Source organism: Asparagus officinalis, chromosome 5 (assembly GCF_001876935.1).
Source record: "Asparagus officinalis chromosome 5, Aspof.V1, whole genome shotgun sequence".
Classification (NCBI taxonomy): Eukaryota; Viridiplantae; Streptophyta; class Magnoliopsida; order Asparagales; family Asparagaceae; genus Asparagus; species Asparagus officinalis.
In genome coordinates, this window is record NC_033798.1 from 102,272,919 (window position 1) to 102,289,697 (window position 16,779).

At 37.9% G+C, this 16,779-nt stretch overlaps 2 protein-coding genes across 2 annotated transcripts in view; both read left to right on the top strand.

The window, feature by feature from the left end:
• The window catches only part of LOC109842270 (U4/U6.U5 small nuclear ribonucleoprotein 27 kDa protein), a 14,817-nt gene extending 4,552 nt beyond the window's left edge, over nt 1-10,265 (top strand). The window contains exons 2-4 of the mRNA XM_020411168.1: nt 4,694-5,082; nt 9,720-9,978; nt 10,057-10,265. Of these exons, the coding sequence (XP_020266757.1) occupies nt 4,694-5,049 (356 nt within the window). The 3' untranslated portion in view covers nt 5,050-5,082; nt 9,720-9,978; nt 10,057-10,265. The remainder of the gene's footprint in view (nt 1-4,693; nt 5,083-9,719; nt 9,979-10,056) is intronic.
• Nucleotides 12,068-14,060, top strand: LOC109840440 (pentatricopeptide repeat-containing protein At5g66520-like). Its single transcript, XM_020409090.1, has one exon. The coding sequence runs from the start codon at nt 12,338-12,340 to the stop codon at nt 13,937-13,939; it is 1,602 nt and encodes a 533-aa protein (XP_020264679.1). The 5' UTR covers nt 12,068-12,337; the 3' UTR covers nt 13,940-14,060.

Consider the following 16,779-nt stretch of genomic DNA (forward strand, 5'->3'; position numbering starts at 1 on the left):
AAATTAAATACTTGTTCCTGCAAACCTTGTATTGTCCCTTTCCTTAATTACAATTTTCCACCATTGGGTGCTTAATAGATATTAACTAATGATTAGTTCAGCTTTAATCAAACGACATTGTAATTAATGGTATCAGATAATAAAACTTTGATTGACTGGTTCGTTGGTTTTTGTCTTTCCAGGAATGCCTCCAGATCTTCTAGTATATGTTACTCCTGCATGCAAAGCAGAGGCTCGAAATCCAGAATGATGAATGGTTAGAGCGGTGCGCTGAGCCTAATTACCCACAGCTGCTTCGATAGTTCTTGGATGATAAAATGTTGCATTCAATTGTTATGTACTTTGGATATCCTGCCTGCATTAATGACCTTAAGCCATCCACTAGCCACGGTAGTGCTCCTCACTGTATCGCTTGGACCAATAATGCTTAACAATAAAAGCTTTCGGTTATTACAATTCATCATTAATTCGCAAAATTCTTCACTTAGTTTGCTATAAAATATGTTGGTCTGGCTTTTATATTTCTCTATGAAAGTTGATATAACCAAATCTTAAAAATATTCATTTTTAGCACTGTGCAAAATTCCACAGCCATTCCATATATTATATTATTTAAATAGTTACACGCAACTTATATTTGGTGCTAGTGTTATTCGATGGTACGTTTATAGCCATTATCTCTTATATTATTACTACAGAAATGGATAGGCAAAAGCAATCATTAGAAAATGTTTGTTTCCATGGCATCTAAGCGAAGAGTTTGAGATTAAGAAAGATTATTGATTGAATTAAATCGGATGGTTTGAGTAGAGAGGCTTTAACTTTATATTTTTGATTCTAGAATACCCATGAACTGAAAGAAACAAATTCTATGCGGATAGTTATAACACTAACTTACATTTTACAGATTGCAATGAGAAATCACCAATAAAATGAGTGTAGCATAATGGGATGTTTGGAAATTTATTAAGGGATAGGATAAAAAGATGACGTGCAGTCCATAAGGAGGTAGAATTGACCTATTACGAATAAAATGCAGAAGAACAAGGAGGTGGACTTACCAGCTAGAAAGTGATAACTATTTACTATTATTTAGAGAAGCTTCTTGGTGTTCTACCTTATGCAGTCTATGAATTCAAAAAATCCATCAAATATCCCGCATTAAAATTTACACGATTAGTTCAATAGTCATTGAAAAGGATAAACTTGAAACTCAAAAGACTTACCATTTTTAACTCCACATCCTATTGTCTCCATAACTTATCCCTAGTAAGACCACTAACTATTTTAAATACCCCACTACTTTAACCATCCATCCAACTAGTATTTTTTTAACGTAAAAGATTGAATTTATGTATGACGTATTCGCAAGGCACCGAAAATAGTACTATTAATTAAGGGACCCAGTATGGAGTTAAGCGAGTTGAGAAACTTGGATAGAGACAATTAAGCTGGATTGAACTGATTTAATAATGCAAGGATATAACCCTTAAATAGAAATGAATGAGGAAAAGTTTTCATGTAAGCTATTTCAATTTTTCTGAATATTAGTTTTTTTTTTGTCATTACCTCCATGGTCGACGGATGCTGGAGCTCGCATATTGACTGTATCCACACCGCCTGGTGCTGACAGAGTGAAGCATAAAACTTTGGAGGGCAGATACCAATTATGTAAACCTCTTTTTTTTGTGGCGGTGGGGGTGGCGGTGGGGTGGGGGTGGGTGGGGGGGGTTGAATTCGTTTTACAGATCAAAACACGGTCCAAAACCTTATCCTTGAAAATGACTTGCTTTCTCATGGCTCTGAGTCTCTGACTAAGGGTTACTTTTCTAGTCTGCCTGCCTATTAGGTTGCAGTAGTTGCAAACATCTTGGCCGCTGAGATGCGGTCTTAATATTAACAGTGGTCAACGATTTCAGTGGACTTGGTATCCTGACCTTTGTTCATTTAGTATCATATTCTGCGTTTCTACCCATTCTAGTAGGTTGCCATGCGCAGAAGTGCCAAACTTGAGGAGGTCTTTCATTGGCGTTGAGTTCACTGAATGTCAACTTGAAATTAAAATTGGTTGTTCCAATGTGATTGTTCTCAAGCTTTATGAGTTATCATATATTGTTTGGGTGGTATAAATATTGCATTCTTATAATTTTTAGTTGTGATTTTCAATCTAATATCACTAACTATATTCACCACTTTTGTATGAATCTTCATGATACAAAATTTACCGAGTGAAAGTTGAGCTACATTATTTATTTATCACTCCTTCAACTTGCGTTGCTTATAGAGAATCCCTATTATGAAAATTTAAGGGCAACTAATTGCCTTGAGCTTTGGTGACAAATTGAGCCACATCTAGTCTTAAAAAGCCGCCAGGATTTTCCGAATCAACAATAATGTCTCGGGAAACAGTCTGCGTTTCAACCCTCTACTCATTCTAACACAAAAAAAAAGAACAATTACAAGCCATCATATTTCTTCACTTCTATTCACCATAATCTGCTCCTTAAACTTTCTCACTACGATCTAAATAGCAATGTACGTTCATGAATTTCCTGTATATATGGAATGCTGAGTGTGACCGAAGCTCAGATCACTCCAGTCCTCAAAAGCACTCAGCACATATTTCGTATTGGGCATGTTTTGCACTCCTCAGACGGGATCCGCGATATACTCATGAGAATTTCCGATTATGAACACGTCACGACAGCAGTGCGTGAAAGTTTTCGCCACGAAGACGCCTCTATCACTAATACACTGCGATGCCACGCGCTAGACCCCACAAACGCAGACACTGGCCAACCACACGACCGAACCACTGCTCTCCTGAGACTCAATCACGCCAGTCACCCAGTCAGCGACCAAACACTTGCTGCGTCGACATTCGCTCACTACCATGTAATTCCCTCACAAACTCCCCCGACTAAAGATGCGAGTTCTCTCCTAAATTATCGTCTGCCATCGCTCTAAACTTTCCCCACCACCGTCAATTTTCACTTATCTGAATTAACTTTTCCTTGTATGAATCGTTGTACAGTATTGATTGGCTTTCATTTGTTTCCTTACACCGAATGGTCCCACCATAGGCCAAACCAGATTTTTGGTTTGCGTGAGGGGCAGCTACGCAGCTTTAGAAGTTCTAATTACTCAAAAATTGTATAGACAGTTTTCTCCTTAATGCGTGGTAAACCAACTCATTGGAATAAAAAGAACCTATATATTGGCAAGTAAGTAGGTAAATTCACTGCTAGCTCAATTGCCAACGACATTGCCTTTTCATATGAATGCTATGCAATCAACTTTTCTTGATTGATTAACGTATAAGATGGTTCTATGCGTAGAATGTAAATAATGAAAACTTAAGATGCATGCTATACATATAGTGACTCCCATCAACCTGTCGCGTCACCTGTATTCCATCTATGTCTGTACAAGAAATGAATGCAATATGAACAGGGAGCAACAGAAGCTTCTTGTATTGTCAAGTTTCGACTTTAAAAACTATATGAATGCTTTACCTTATCCATACAACCGCCCTGTGTTTATTCTACCTTCCTTGTTTCATACCTCCAAGCATATACTTGAAGTAAGAAATGTAATATATTAAAATTTTCATATTTTCATCTCCCCAATCAGAAAGAGTTCATAAGAATAACATTGGCTTACTGCTCAGTACAATACTCTCATCAATAAACAAACTTAAGCCAAACATTGATTTCTTCCGGAGATGCTCATCCTCATTCTGCTGGTTCTAAGTAGTGCCCGCCTACGTCGTGCGCTTTAAGCAGTTTCAAAAATTACATCCCTATTTCAAAGCCTACTTTCACTAAAAGAAAAACAGCCCATGCTTCCTGAATGTCTAATCTACGGTGCTTCTTCAACCCGCTTTCAAGAGCCACGGCTACTGCTAGTTTCATCTGTTATCCAACAACTCGTACAAACCATCCCCTAGATTATGCCCTGCCTGGCCACCACAACCCAGCCACCGCAATGACTCTTTACAGGAATGCCTTGGAACTTACTTTTCTGCTGTGTTTGTTTCTGGAGATTCACGTTGTCTTGTTTCGAAACCAAAATTGTTTGATTTGTTAATGGAATATTTTTTTAAATGGCTTTTGGTTACATTCTGTTCGCCTCTCTGTTGTAGTGACTTATTATCTCGGACCCTTTCTGCAGACACAAAAACACGCACATTTCTACAGGTTAAGTTCGTCGTTGCTTGGCTTGAGCGTCAAACATTGCTTAACAACGATGATTATTTTGCTTCGTTTTTAACTTATAGGCATCTGCGGCTAGATGCTAGCTCAATTCATATCGATTTCTCTGATTACTGGCATTCCCTTCTGTTCTTGTGGATCTTACTGCCAACAACACTCCTTCAGTCCTGCAACTTGTTAGCTTGACGCCTCGGGTCCCACCAACTTCCTTTACTCAATTTACGGTAGTTGAATATATTTCTCGAGCGATAACTCAACATTTATGCATGGTTCACGGCGTCCAGTCATTACCCAAATGTCTTGGAGCTTAGAATGGCCAAGCCAAAATGAATGCCTGAATAGTAACACACCACGCCTCCCTCTACCCCCGCCTCATGGCACGAGAAAGCTTCAGTAAATTGAAGTTAATCACAAACTTTAATCCATTTCTCGGAGTAAGCTGTTTTGCGCCCTATCATCCACCCCCCCCCCCTCACCAGTCCTCCTCCACCCCCCCCGACCCCAACCCACCCGCGCAAGACGCAAGCGCCGGCGAGAGGAGAGCGAGGAGGCGAAGGAGTCCAAGAAGAAGCAGGGAGTGCCCACCGACGGCGCGAAGGCGAAGGACGACGGGGAAACTGTTGGGGATGGGGCGGAGCCCACTGATGTCGATGCGAATGAGATGGAGATGATGAAGATGCTTGGGATCCCGCTAGGGTTTGATTCGACGAAGGGGAAGCCGGTGCCTGATGCTAACGTGAGCGGGGTTAGGGTTGTGACCAAGAGGCAGCCGAGGCAGTACATGAATCGGAGGGGTGGGTTCAATCGGCCGTTGCCACCGGAGAGGAATCGCTAGTCTGTTTGGATTGCTGATGAAATTGATGAACAGGTTAGGGCTTTATTTTTTTCTGCTTTGTTTTTTTTGGGATTATGATGTTTGTTTGCTTAGTTTTGTGAGTTAAATTGATCTTTCTTATCGTTTATGCTGAGAATTTTTATAGTGAATAATGATTTTATTTTTTCATCTATTAGAAAGAGGTGCGACTAAACTTGCTTGGAAATCTAATTGCTCTAGGATGTTGAGCACCAAAGCATAGTCGATAAATATGAAGTAGGATTTTTGTATAGCTCATTACATTCTTATAGCTATCGTATATGATAATCATATCTTATTGATTTTGTTACTTGTAAGTTGTAAGTTGTAACTTGGTGTTGTTGCTGATCTTGAAGGCAGGCCTAGTTTCTAGATATTGTGGGTGCTTATTACAGTTAGTGTCACGCTGCGAGCCAATGAGCCCGTTGGGGGCGATGTAGCCCTAAGACTCACTGGTTGTAACACATTGTTAGGCTTAAGTCACTGTCAAAATTGACTAGCCAGGGTTACACTTGACTCCCGAAACCTATCATTTAAACCATGAGAGTAAATAAGTTGGTACATCACAATCACCCCACCTTAAATATGCGACATCCTCGTCACAGCATGAGAATTGGATTGTTACAAGATCACATGCTCTATACACCGAGCTCGCAAGCTTATTGGCTATGCAGCCCTGAGACTCATTGAGTGTAACACATTGTTTGGCTCAAACCACTGCCAAAATTGACTAGCCAAAACCATTTAAACTCTAAAATTTCCAATGTGGGACTAAGTCTAAATGAGTGGAAGCATCACAGTTATTGAAGAGACAAAACTGATCTCTTGACGAATAACTTATTACTAGCCTTTTAAGTTTGATGCTACTTCATAATCCTTAAACCATAGGTCAAACCAACTACAACTCACTTATTCGAATATTACAGTTGTTTGTCTATTGGGTTATTTGTCATCTTCAGTGAGCTTCACTGCTATATTTTACATTAGTGCTAACTTTTAAAGTCATGTACTTCCAACCCGACGCTCCATAATCTCTTTTCTAGACCAAGAATATAGAAGATATAACTTTCTTTGAAAATCACATACAATTAGGCATAAAATAATTAAAAAATGCCAAGTTAGAGTTATATTTCCTACTATTACTTCCTGGTAATAATAATACTAGCTTGAGAAGTATGTATCATGGATTTTTTCTACTTGTTCAACACATGTGAAGCCTTGATGAATTTAGCTACGACTTGTGAGTCAAAATAACAATTGTGGATATGTTCATAATTGACAGGTTCTAAGAGATTTGTGGATTATAAGATGTGAAGGTTTCCATAAGATGAATGTAAGTTGCATGTTATTCTAAGAAGTTTTTTCCCCATTAACTATAGCTGAAGATGTTCCTGTTAACTGAGAGTACTAAAGCTATGTTTGGATTGAGACTTGTTTTATCTTGGGATAATTTTTTCTCATTATAGTCCCAAGATAGAATAACATGAGAGACTATTGTGAATTAAAATTTTTAATAATTTGTTTGGTTCAATTTGTTATTAATACCTCTAATACTTATGTTATGTTTGGGAGCTTGTCATTATAAAGTGGTATAAGATTAAAGCATAACAACAAATGTCTACAATGACCTTTCCATCTATCAATCACGATATTCGCTTAAGTTATAATTACCTAGAATATGGAATTTCTCTAATTTCAAGTAATAAAACACCAACATAAACAAATATCAACCCAACATCACAAGCTAACTAAGTCAATATTATTCATAAACAAATTCATATTACAATGTTATCACAACCAAAATATACATGGCCATAATTTTAGACTTTTGCACCGCCATAGGGATGATGAAAAAAACTTAAGTTCTTCCTACGTCATGTTCAATGTTTAAACAGCTCTTCCACGTTAACAAAGGCTAGTGATAGATCCATGGGTAAATGCAATGTCAGCCACAGATGATTGGAGTAATACTTACCAAAGAACTAATTAAAATCAAACCATGAATTACATAATGATGAAGAGATACGTGTTGTATGTTCCGATTATTTTTCCACAAAGCCTTGATCTTTATTTTTTTCCTTGTGTATTCAGTTGATGATGCTAGAGGAAAATAATTAGGCACAGGAACTCCATGTAATTTTAAAGAAAATTAAGGGTTAATGGGGTTATTGCATATCTAATCCCAAGTGGAAAATAGTCCATGGACTATAATAACACCCCCTCAGCTCCTTTATTTAATGCGAAATCTCCGGTTTATTCTATTTTAATGGACTAAATAGTCCGGCCTAATCCCCTCCAAAAATTTGAACCAAGCACTTCACTATTTTAATTTAAAGGATAAAGGGGTGTTACCTTAAAATAGTACCCAATCCAAATATGGCCTAATTATCTTGCGGTATGAAATTATTACATGTTTGATCGTAGAAGTATCATGACAAGGCTTAGCATGATTGATTTAAAACAATAAAGAACTTTACTTATTAGGATAAATGGTTGCCTACTTGTAGTAGATTACATATATGGTGTCCGAAAATTTGAAAATAGTGAGCAAGAGTTAAATGTGAAATCAAGGGTATAATATAATCTGCCATCTTGATAGGATCATTATGGAAAGTCCTCATACGTAATGTGAAATTCAAAGGAGAAGTTCATGCTTGTCGATCAGACTATCACAGGCAAGTTTCTTCTACGATTAATTCAAGGAAAAAGTCTTATGTCAATTGAATTTGAATCATCAAATGCGTAAGGCCCTATACAATACGATTGAAGGAGAAAATTGCTCATCTCATTGAAAACAATTCCAGAAATAAAGAGGTTCAATTAGAAGACCCGCCCTTTTTAACAGCACTAGCGGAGCCACACTGGGGGTCAAGGGGGCCTTGGCCCCACGTTGAAATAGTAATAATAATATAGAGCTAATTTGTGAATAGTAATTTTATAGGTAGTAGAATACAAAAGATGCATACCTCAACTTTCTCAAACTTAAGCCTCTATGTTCCTCTTTGTGATGTTAGTCCCCCAAATCTTTCAAGTTTAAAAATTAGTCACCCAAGCCTTTTTATATATTTTGAAATTAGTCTTCTGTCTTTTAAGTGTTTTTAAAGTGGTCCCCCAAATCTTCATATTTTGAAATTAGTCCCCCAAATCTTGGAAGTGATTTGAAATTAGTTTCTCAATAGTTAAAATCAAAGGCTTATTCTATCCCAAATCAAACAAATGCTAACTCTGGAGATTAATTTTAAAACAGTTATAGAGTTGTGGGACTAATTTCAATTTTCAATGACTTTGGGAAACTAATATCAAAAAATTATAGATTTGAATGACTGATATTGAAATACTCAAGTTGGAAACTGTGACCATGAGATAAACCTAGCAACTCACTTTATCTCTCCACCCTCGATCCTCGGTTCCTCTCTTTGCGCTCACCCTCAATTCCTCAGAATCAAATATGAGATGTGTATAAGAATAATTGTTTGTAGATGCGATAGATTTTGTAACATTAATGAGAAAGATGTCATGAAAAGGTTTCAAGAAATGAAAGCAAAAAACAAATGTTATTGTAAATGCGATAGTCTAATTTGAATTATGAGTTTAGAAGTCTCATTTTATAATGATGTTCAGGTGTTAAATTGTCTAAAAATTACGTTATTGTGTTTAATTTTTTTGGGCCCACTTTTTAAATTTTCTGGTTCCGCCACTGTTGAATAGTCTTGTTGCCAATGATACTTACAAACTTTAAAAGTTAACAAATTCTAAAAGAAGAACTGCAATAACCTTCTCTATTGTAATAATGTGAAAATTCGTTAGGAGCTGCTACTTGCAAATTTCTTCTGAGCTAGTCATTTATGCTCCCCTGTTCTCTTAACCCGGAACACATTATACGACAAGTCTTTTGAGGTTTTTCCTTATAGTTGGCTTGTGTTGATTTATTGCTGTTGGTCATGCTTTGATACAAATGCTAGCAAGCCCTGCCAATCATTTGACTCGATTTATTTATTTCAAATTTGCTTTTCTATATCACCATTTGGCTGTACCAACATGTATATTGTATCTCAAGTTGTCAAGGCAATTGCACAATTATGTCTGACAACCTTCTTTACTTTGCTAGTAATAATGTGTCCCAGAAATGAACAAGAGGAAACAAGTTAAAACTTGTTTTAGGTTTTGCATTACTGTTTATATCATCTTTATAAGTTTTTAAGTTATGCTGGTATCAACTTTGGATCTATAGATTGTTCTCGACTACTATTTCATTAAACTTTTCCAGATCTTACCTAGAGGAATTGAAGTTTGAGCTATATAAGTCAAGAAGTTCTTTGTTGGTCTTTGTTATTTTCAGATTCATTTGCTAAACACGAAGGCAGAACTCATCCTTAACACTGGTTGCTAAATTATTGAAGTCCAAAGGAAATGTCTTGTCTTAGAATTCTTAGAATTCAGCTTCATCTTAAAAGTTTTATGTCTTATTTCTTATTAAAGCATCATCATCATCTGCTTTAATTAAATTTTAAATTCAATCCTACTCATTATCTCTTACCATTTTCCAAACAAGAATGTTGTTTCTCTATTTGCTTTTTCCTGAAGCAAGAAACCTACATGCATTGCATTCACACAGTTCCTTTCATGATATTGACTGACATCTCTCATTTCAGGAGCATGGAGTTTTATGGCATCATGAGATTAGCGCTGGAAATGTGGGAGGCCCTTAGCACGAACGGATCATGCTTCTATTGATCATGTAACTGAATATGGCTTCTCTTAGATATATATGCCACTAAAATGAGACTTGTTTAGATGTTCTGTTTTACTTTGTGTTTTCCCCTTTCTCTGTTGGCCTTCCAGGTCAATAGAAATGCTGCAAATATTTTGAGAACTTTCAGTTTGCCATGCCTTGTATCTTCAAATCATTTGGTGAGCCCCAAAAAGTTGATTGCATCTTTCTTCATAATCAATTTTCTAATGCTAACTGCATTCTTTTTGGTGTGTCAGTCTTTATTTTCCAGAATGCAAACCCTGTGTGAACCATCAGGTAAAGAAATCTCCGATGTTCAATTATCTGAATTCCAACAGCTTGCATCATGTTGGAGTTGACTCAGCCAAATTTTCTTTCACTTTTGTTAGAAGATTAACCGGCTTGAATAAGTTCTTTTACCCCATCATAATGGAAACATGCTTAAATATGATTTTTTTTTTCAGTTGCTCTGAAATGCCAACTTGCTTCAGTCCCCCCCCCCCCCCTCCCCCTCCTTTCAAATCTGTAGAAGGAAGATTAAAACCAATGATTGATTTAGATTGGATAGATCTCAAAGCATGGTTGCTGCTTTCTGCATTATATTCTTGTGTTTTCTCCTTTCTTTTAGTTGTTAACTCTAGAAATTGAAAAGGAGAAAAAGAAGATAGAAAAATAGAAGAATGAAAGAAAATTGGGATTCCAAAACTCTAGGTTCTTGTTTGCTTGCCTGAAAATTCTAAACATAGGTTTTGTTGGGCTCATGTTTTGTTTATTACGGTTCTAATGCTCATAACCTTCTCCGCTGCCAACTAATTGTAGCAAGTAGTTGCATATTCTATTAAGCATCCAGTAAACTTTTACTGGGTTTCTTGTCGCGAAGGCTGCATTTGGATTTGCTTTTCGGGAGCTTTCTTCATTGGGTGCTAGTATAGGTGTCTCAAGGTTTTGTCTCTGTATTGTTGTTGTTGCTGTTGGTGGTAATATCTTTGTGCAATTAAGCTGCAGATGTTGCTGTAAGCTCTAGGCTTTACAACTGTAAAGGTTTAAGCTGGTTGCCTAGTGCGACATCATAATTTGTTCTCTAGTTAGATTTTAGCAGCGTTGTATGGAAGAATAAATTTGGATCTAATGTGACATCAGAATTTACCTGTTTTGATACCATTTGTCTGTACAGCATTGTGACATAGTTATGATGTGTAAAGATTATTGACAAGTGGTGTGTGATACTCAATTACATACCATGCAGAAATACAATAAGCTTGTGTTGTGTGTTAGTTATTCTGTTTGCATTGCTTTGACTATCTTGGGTCAGGTCAGTTTAAACATAGAGTCATCAGGAAACGATGAGCCTTTGATTACTTGATGGTTGAGATTTCAGTGTAACTTTTGATTAGTAGTGTTATATAAAGCTATGTATCTTAGGTGCTGACTTATAAGTCACCAGTCCATAGAATCTCAGGGAAGCGTCCCTTGTGATTAACATTATCATCAGAGAATTTATCAGTGCTATGTATTTATCAGTCAATAGTGCGAAGAATCCTGCATGCTCTCCCTGCTGTTCAGCAATCAAATGGTGGTACGTGCTATGCGTGGTCAGCACTTGATCAAGTACGGATATGTGTAGTTGAGCATATGAAATTGCTCTGATCTTGAATTATGGGTCTGAATCCAGTTTGACTCATGCATGGGTTGAATTTTATGTTTTAGTGTTTTGTTAATGGGCGAGAGAGTTGAAAGATTGTATTGTATTTATATGGTTCTTACATGAAATTGAAGCGTCCCTTAGCTTTTTCCTCCCTTTCGCTGAACTCTTGGGCAAGAAACTCTTACTCACTTTTTTGTGTTAGTATATTCTTGATCAAAATTTAATGTTAATTTTTTTATACTATGGGTTACCAACTTCGGGATACCAAAATTTCAAAAGGATTGGGATATTATTAAATTGCAAATAACCCTCCCCATCCTACGCAATATGAGATGAAATTAAAACTGAAATTTTAGGATTAAAAAAAAAGCAAACTTATGGTTCTAAGTTGAGCGTGCTCTGTCGATTTTAGTTCCCCTACAGATTATTTTGAAACACTGAAACTCTTTAGTTGGTAATTTGGGATTCCAAAGTGTGACGGTTGTAACAAGAACCCTCAAAACACTTTGTTTAGTTGATAATTGAGATTCTAAAGTTATATAGAGAACAATAGAGATGTATTATATTAGCCTAGATGCCGGCCAATTAAGTCCTCAGTCCAAAGTATTTGGTCGCTAGTAACAGCTACTATTACCTGAAATCAGGTGCCATACATGTCAGCAACGTAATTTTTGTTCGATACACTCCTTTGTGAGCTTTGATGCCCGGTTGAAGGTAATTTGCTTTATTGGACGAGGGATTCATATCAGCATCAGAGGGAGTAAGATCACTGGCAAGCCATCCACAAAGCAAAATTATAATACTTAAATGCATCTTCCTTCTTTGAAACGAAGAAAGCTCAATTCTATTATCACCGAATGCAAATGCATTAGCTTTGCAGCTATATCCGAGGAATGAGAAGGGCCTTCTCCGTATCCACCATACAAAATTTCTCTCCGAAACCAAACCAAATCTCTTACCCGTACCTCTCCCTCATTGAGAAATGCAACAATTTGAAAGATTCGAACAAGATTCACGCCCACATTATCACCCTCGGCCTCGCCAATTTCACCTACATCACCAGCCGCATCCTCTCTTTCTATGTTGCCCGCAACGTTATGCATTATGCAGTCCGGCTGTTCGATCAAATCCCAACACCTACGATCTTCAATTGGAACGCCATGATGATCGGCTTCTCGAAAAGCCCAAGACCCGAAAAGAGTCTCTTCGTTTACAGTCGAATGAGATGTCGAGGTGTTTCTCCTGATATGCACACGTTCCCCTGTTTGATCAAGGCCTGTAGTGATCGAGCATCAATGTCACAGGTTCATGGGCAGGCCATTAAGTTCAGTTTTGACGGTGATGTGTTTGTGACAAGTTCATTGATCAGTGGGTATTGTAGATTGAGTGAGGTTGAGCTTGCTTATAACGTGTTCGATAAAAGTCCTAACAGAAATGTTGTGTGTTGGACTAGCTTAATAAGTGGATATTCGAGTTGCGGACTAGTGGAAAAGGCACGGGAGATCTTTGATAGAGCACCTGAGAGGAATGATGTTTCTTGGAGCGCGATGATTTCAGGGTACGTTCAGAACGAAAGGCATTTAGAGGCAATTGAATTGTTTCGTGAGTTGAGGGATCGAGTACGTGTGAAGTTGAATAGGGCTCTTCTTGTGAGTGTTTTGACTGCTTCTGGTGCATTGGGCGCTTCGGATGAAGGCAAATGGATTCATGCTTATATTGATGAGAAAGGGTTTGAGTATGGACCCGAGCTCGGTACTGCATTGGTTGATTTCTATGCAAAGTGTGGCCTGATAGAATGTTCGAGAGAAGTGTTTGATAAAATGCCTAGGAAAGACGTGACGGCTTGGAGCGCGATGATCATGGGTGAAGCTTTAAATGGACATTGCCAATCTGCACTTAAAATTTTCTGTGAAATGTTGGAGAATAAGATTATGCCAAATGCTATAACATTTATTGGTGTCCTAACTGCCTGCAACCATGGAGGTTTAGTTGACGAAGGACGTTTGTATTTTGACAGTATGAGCAAATCCTATAGTATAAATCCTTCAATTGAGCACTATGGGTGCATTGTCGATCTCCTAAGCCGTGCAGGGTGTACAGCTGAAGCAGATATGTTGATACAAAAAATGCCGATGGAGCCTGATGCGGCCATCTGGGGCTCTTTGCTTAATGGGTGCATGATGCATGGGCACGTTGAGCTTGGTGAGAGAGCTGGGAGGCGAGTGATTGAGCTTGAGCCAGGGCGTTGTGGAAGATATGTTTCGTTGGCGAATGTTTATGCGATGGTGGGGAGGTGGGAGGGGGTTATGGAGGTGAGGAGGGCGATGAGGGAGAGGGGAGTGAAGATTACTCCTGGTTGGAGCTTGATTGAGGTTGATGGGGTTGGACACAGGTTTTTGGTTGATGATAAGGTTCATCCTCAGTTGGGGGAGATAAGCAAGATGTTGGAGTTGGTGTCATCTTGCTTGGAGAGGATGAAGGATGAAAGTCTGTAGTTCTCATACTGCAACGTGGTATTTAGTTCCATAAGATTTTGAGGGTAACCTCGTGCTTGATTGTTAACTTATTATGAAGTCCTGCAGGAATTTTGCCTGGAGGTCTTCCTTGTCTTTTTCATTCTTGTCCTGGCAGAAGATAATTTCATATTTGGTTGCCCAGGATCCTCTATAGAGGAACTCTAAAATCCACCAATAATATCTTTTCACTCAGTCGGCTCCATGAATTATATTCTTTATCTAAATTATATTAAAAACTTTTAATCGTTGGGTTTACTGAAATAAACTCTAGTATTAGTCCACATAACTAATTGTAAGTATTCTCCGTAATTGAGGTTGTAGAGGATCTGAATTCTGTTTGGTTAGGTTAATGACCGTACAAAGTCGAGTTGTTTTCATTACTTTGATTCCTAGGTCCTCTCGTTATTAATCTATTCATTCATCCCTGTTTTAATGTTAGTGTATTAGGTTCCTAGGTCCTACCGTAATTAATCTATTCATCCTTGTTTTAATGTTAATGTATATATATAAGTGTAAGTTAAAGATAGATCCATTATGCATTTTATCGCGATTGATGTATGTTTTGACTTCTTGAAAATCTTTTTAATATCTTCTGTGTAAAGGGAAAATTTGTTAAAATCTTCTCTAAATAGGAGGAAAAAAGTTCTGACAAAAATAAAAAGTGAAACCCTCGTGTCGTGCGTATGCAATCTTGTTATTGAATTGTTAGAATTTTCATATCAACCTGATTAGAGTCGCATCAGGTCAAGTGTCTTCCTCTAATGTTGATTCCAATTCATGGTCAAAGTTGAATGAGAGGGGAATTATGGTGATTTGCCAAATTATTTGTTCTCTTGCTCATCATTCAGCCGTAGAAAACATCATACAATAAAGCATTGAGAATAACTGATGATAAGGAAATAGTCAAGTATGCATGTAAAGAATAAGTAGATCATAATGATACCCTTATTCTTATAAACTATTTATCTAATGGCGGAGCCACATACAATTCGGCGGCGAGGGGGGTAACATTTTTGGTATTTGCATATGTACTCCTGTTCATATTAGTCCCTTGAGGCTCTAAATCTTTAATAATTTGAAATTATTCTTTGGATCATTGAAATTGCTATTAGCTCCCTCCAAATTCATTGAGTTATTTTAAACTTAATCCCCATAAATCATTGAAATTACTATCAAGTTCCCTAATTCTTATGAGTTGTTTCAAATTATCATGAGAATTCGGTGTAGCAGTGACAATGATGTGATGGCAAGTTCAAGAATTGAGAACCAATTTCAACTTATTAAAAATTTAATGGACTAGTATTGAAAAATTCTTTTCTCAAATAAATAAGAAACAACTTTTGCATCTTGGATTCTTGGGCCCTAAGGTAAATTTTTTGGCTTTGCCTCTGTGTTTACCATAGATATTAAATTTATACTTGTTGACGGCTGATATCAAACAGTCACTAAGAGAAAATATTAACTTGATAAAGGTCCCCTAACCCTCTAAATGTCCAGTTCTGAGGTGTGTTGTTCTTCCCTGCACAGGTAGAAAATCGTAAGAGGGCGGAGTTGGGTTCCCCAGCTCTTCCTCAGATGATCAAGTTTTAGTAATATGTTTGAGTGGAGAAGTAACTGAACTGTAGAAGTTCCTAAGTACACTGGGTAGAGAAAAAGATCATACCTTATTATTGAAAATAATACTCCTATTTATAATGGTGGTAGAGGGGTAAGATGGTAATTTCGACCGAGTAGGGTCTAGCGGCCAAGTCATCATCTGCTTTATATGTTTCAGTCGACAAGTGGATGAAAGGTCACTTTGGTAGTCAATATGAAGTGATTGAGGGTGTGCGGTGCTGACATAGTCCGATGTGTTATAAAGACTATTAGGGGTAGAGTAATGATGGCGCCTATAATGTATTTAATGACATTTATTGTGAGGTGATTGGTTGTCAGTGTGTGGGAGGGGGCTCAATGCTTGAGGTATTTCGTCACATTTCTACTCGTCCGGTGGTCGAGAAGTACCACCATTTGAGTCGCCTTCACAAGATGTGGGCCTAATGGCCGAACGAGTAGGTCGATCAAGGAGTCGACCTAACCAGGGGTCGACATGTAACACCATTTGAATTGTCCTCGCGAGATATCGACGTGTCGAGTCGTCCGAGCTGGGGCTTGGGTTATTTTGAAGGTTTGACTCGATTATGCATAATATGAGACACTTGTTTGCCCTTGATTAGAGATTATTTTTCAACACTAAAATGACTATAACAGTTGGTCCATTTTACTTGGAGTCGGCCTAGGCCGGGTCGAAGTGAAATGTAACAGTTCTTACTGAGTCATGAGGAGCATTAATGAAGGGATCTGAAAAGTTCTTTGGATGTGACGTGGTTGACGTCAGCGAATTCTTTTCAACTGTCATCGCTTCGTGTTTCATGTAGGATTGCGGGCTATCCAAGGCGAGCACGCTTTGTCTCGATTCGGGAAAGACTGCTATGAATTCTGGAATTAATTTGGGCCGTTGGCTAGGGTCCAGCTCATCCGTTGAGATTATGACAGTTGGAGGCCCAGCTGCATATAAATAGGTTACCGTGATAAGGGAGCAATTGTTGCTTTTTTGAAACTTTGAATCCGCATTTACTAATTGCTCCGATCACCTTCTCCGGCAATAATCTATAGTGCGAATGGCGGTCCCTGCTCTCGACTGCTAGATAAGAAATGTTCGTGGAGATCCATTCCAAGGTGATGCTGCCCCAATTAAGATCTCTCCACTGGAAATATGATATCTTGACGGTTATAAGCTGACGGTGTCGACGAGATCGTAGGCGGTCTATGACCATGAT

Excerpts from the sequence above, each read along its gene's own strand:
- LOC109840440 (XM_020409090.1), top strand. The coding sequence starts at position 12,338 with ATGAGAAGGGCCTTCTCCGTATCCACCATACAAAATTTCTCTCCGAAA.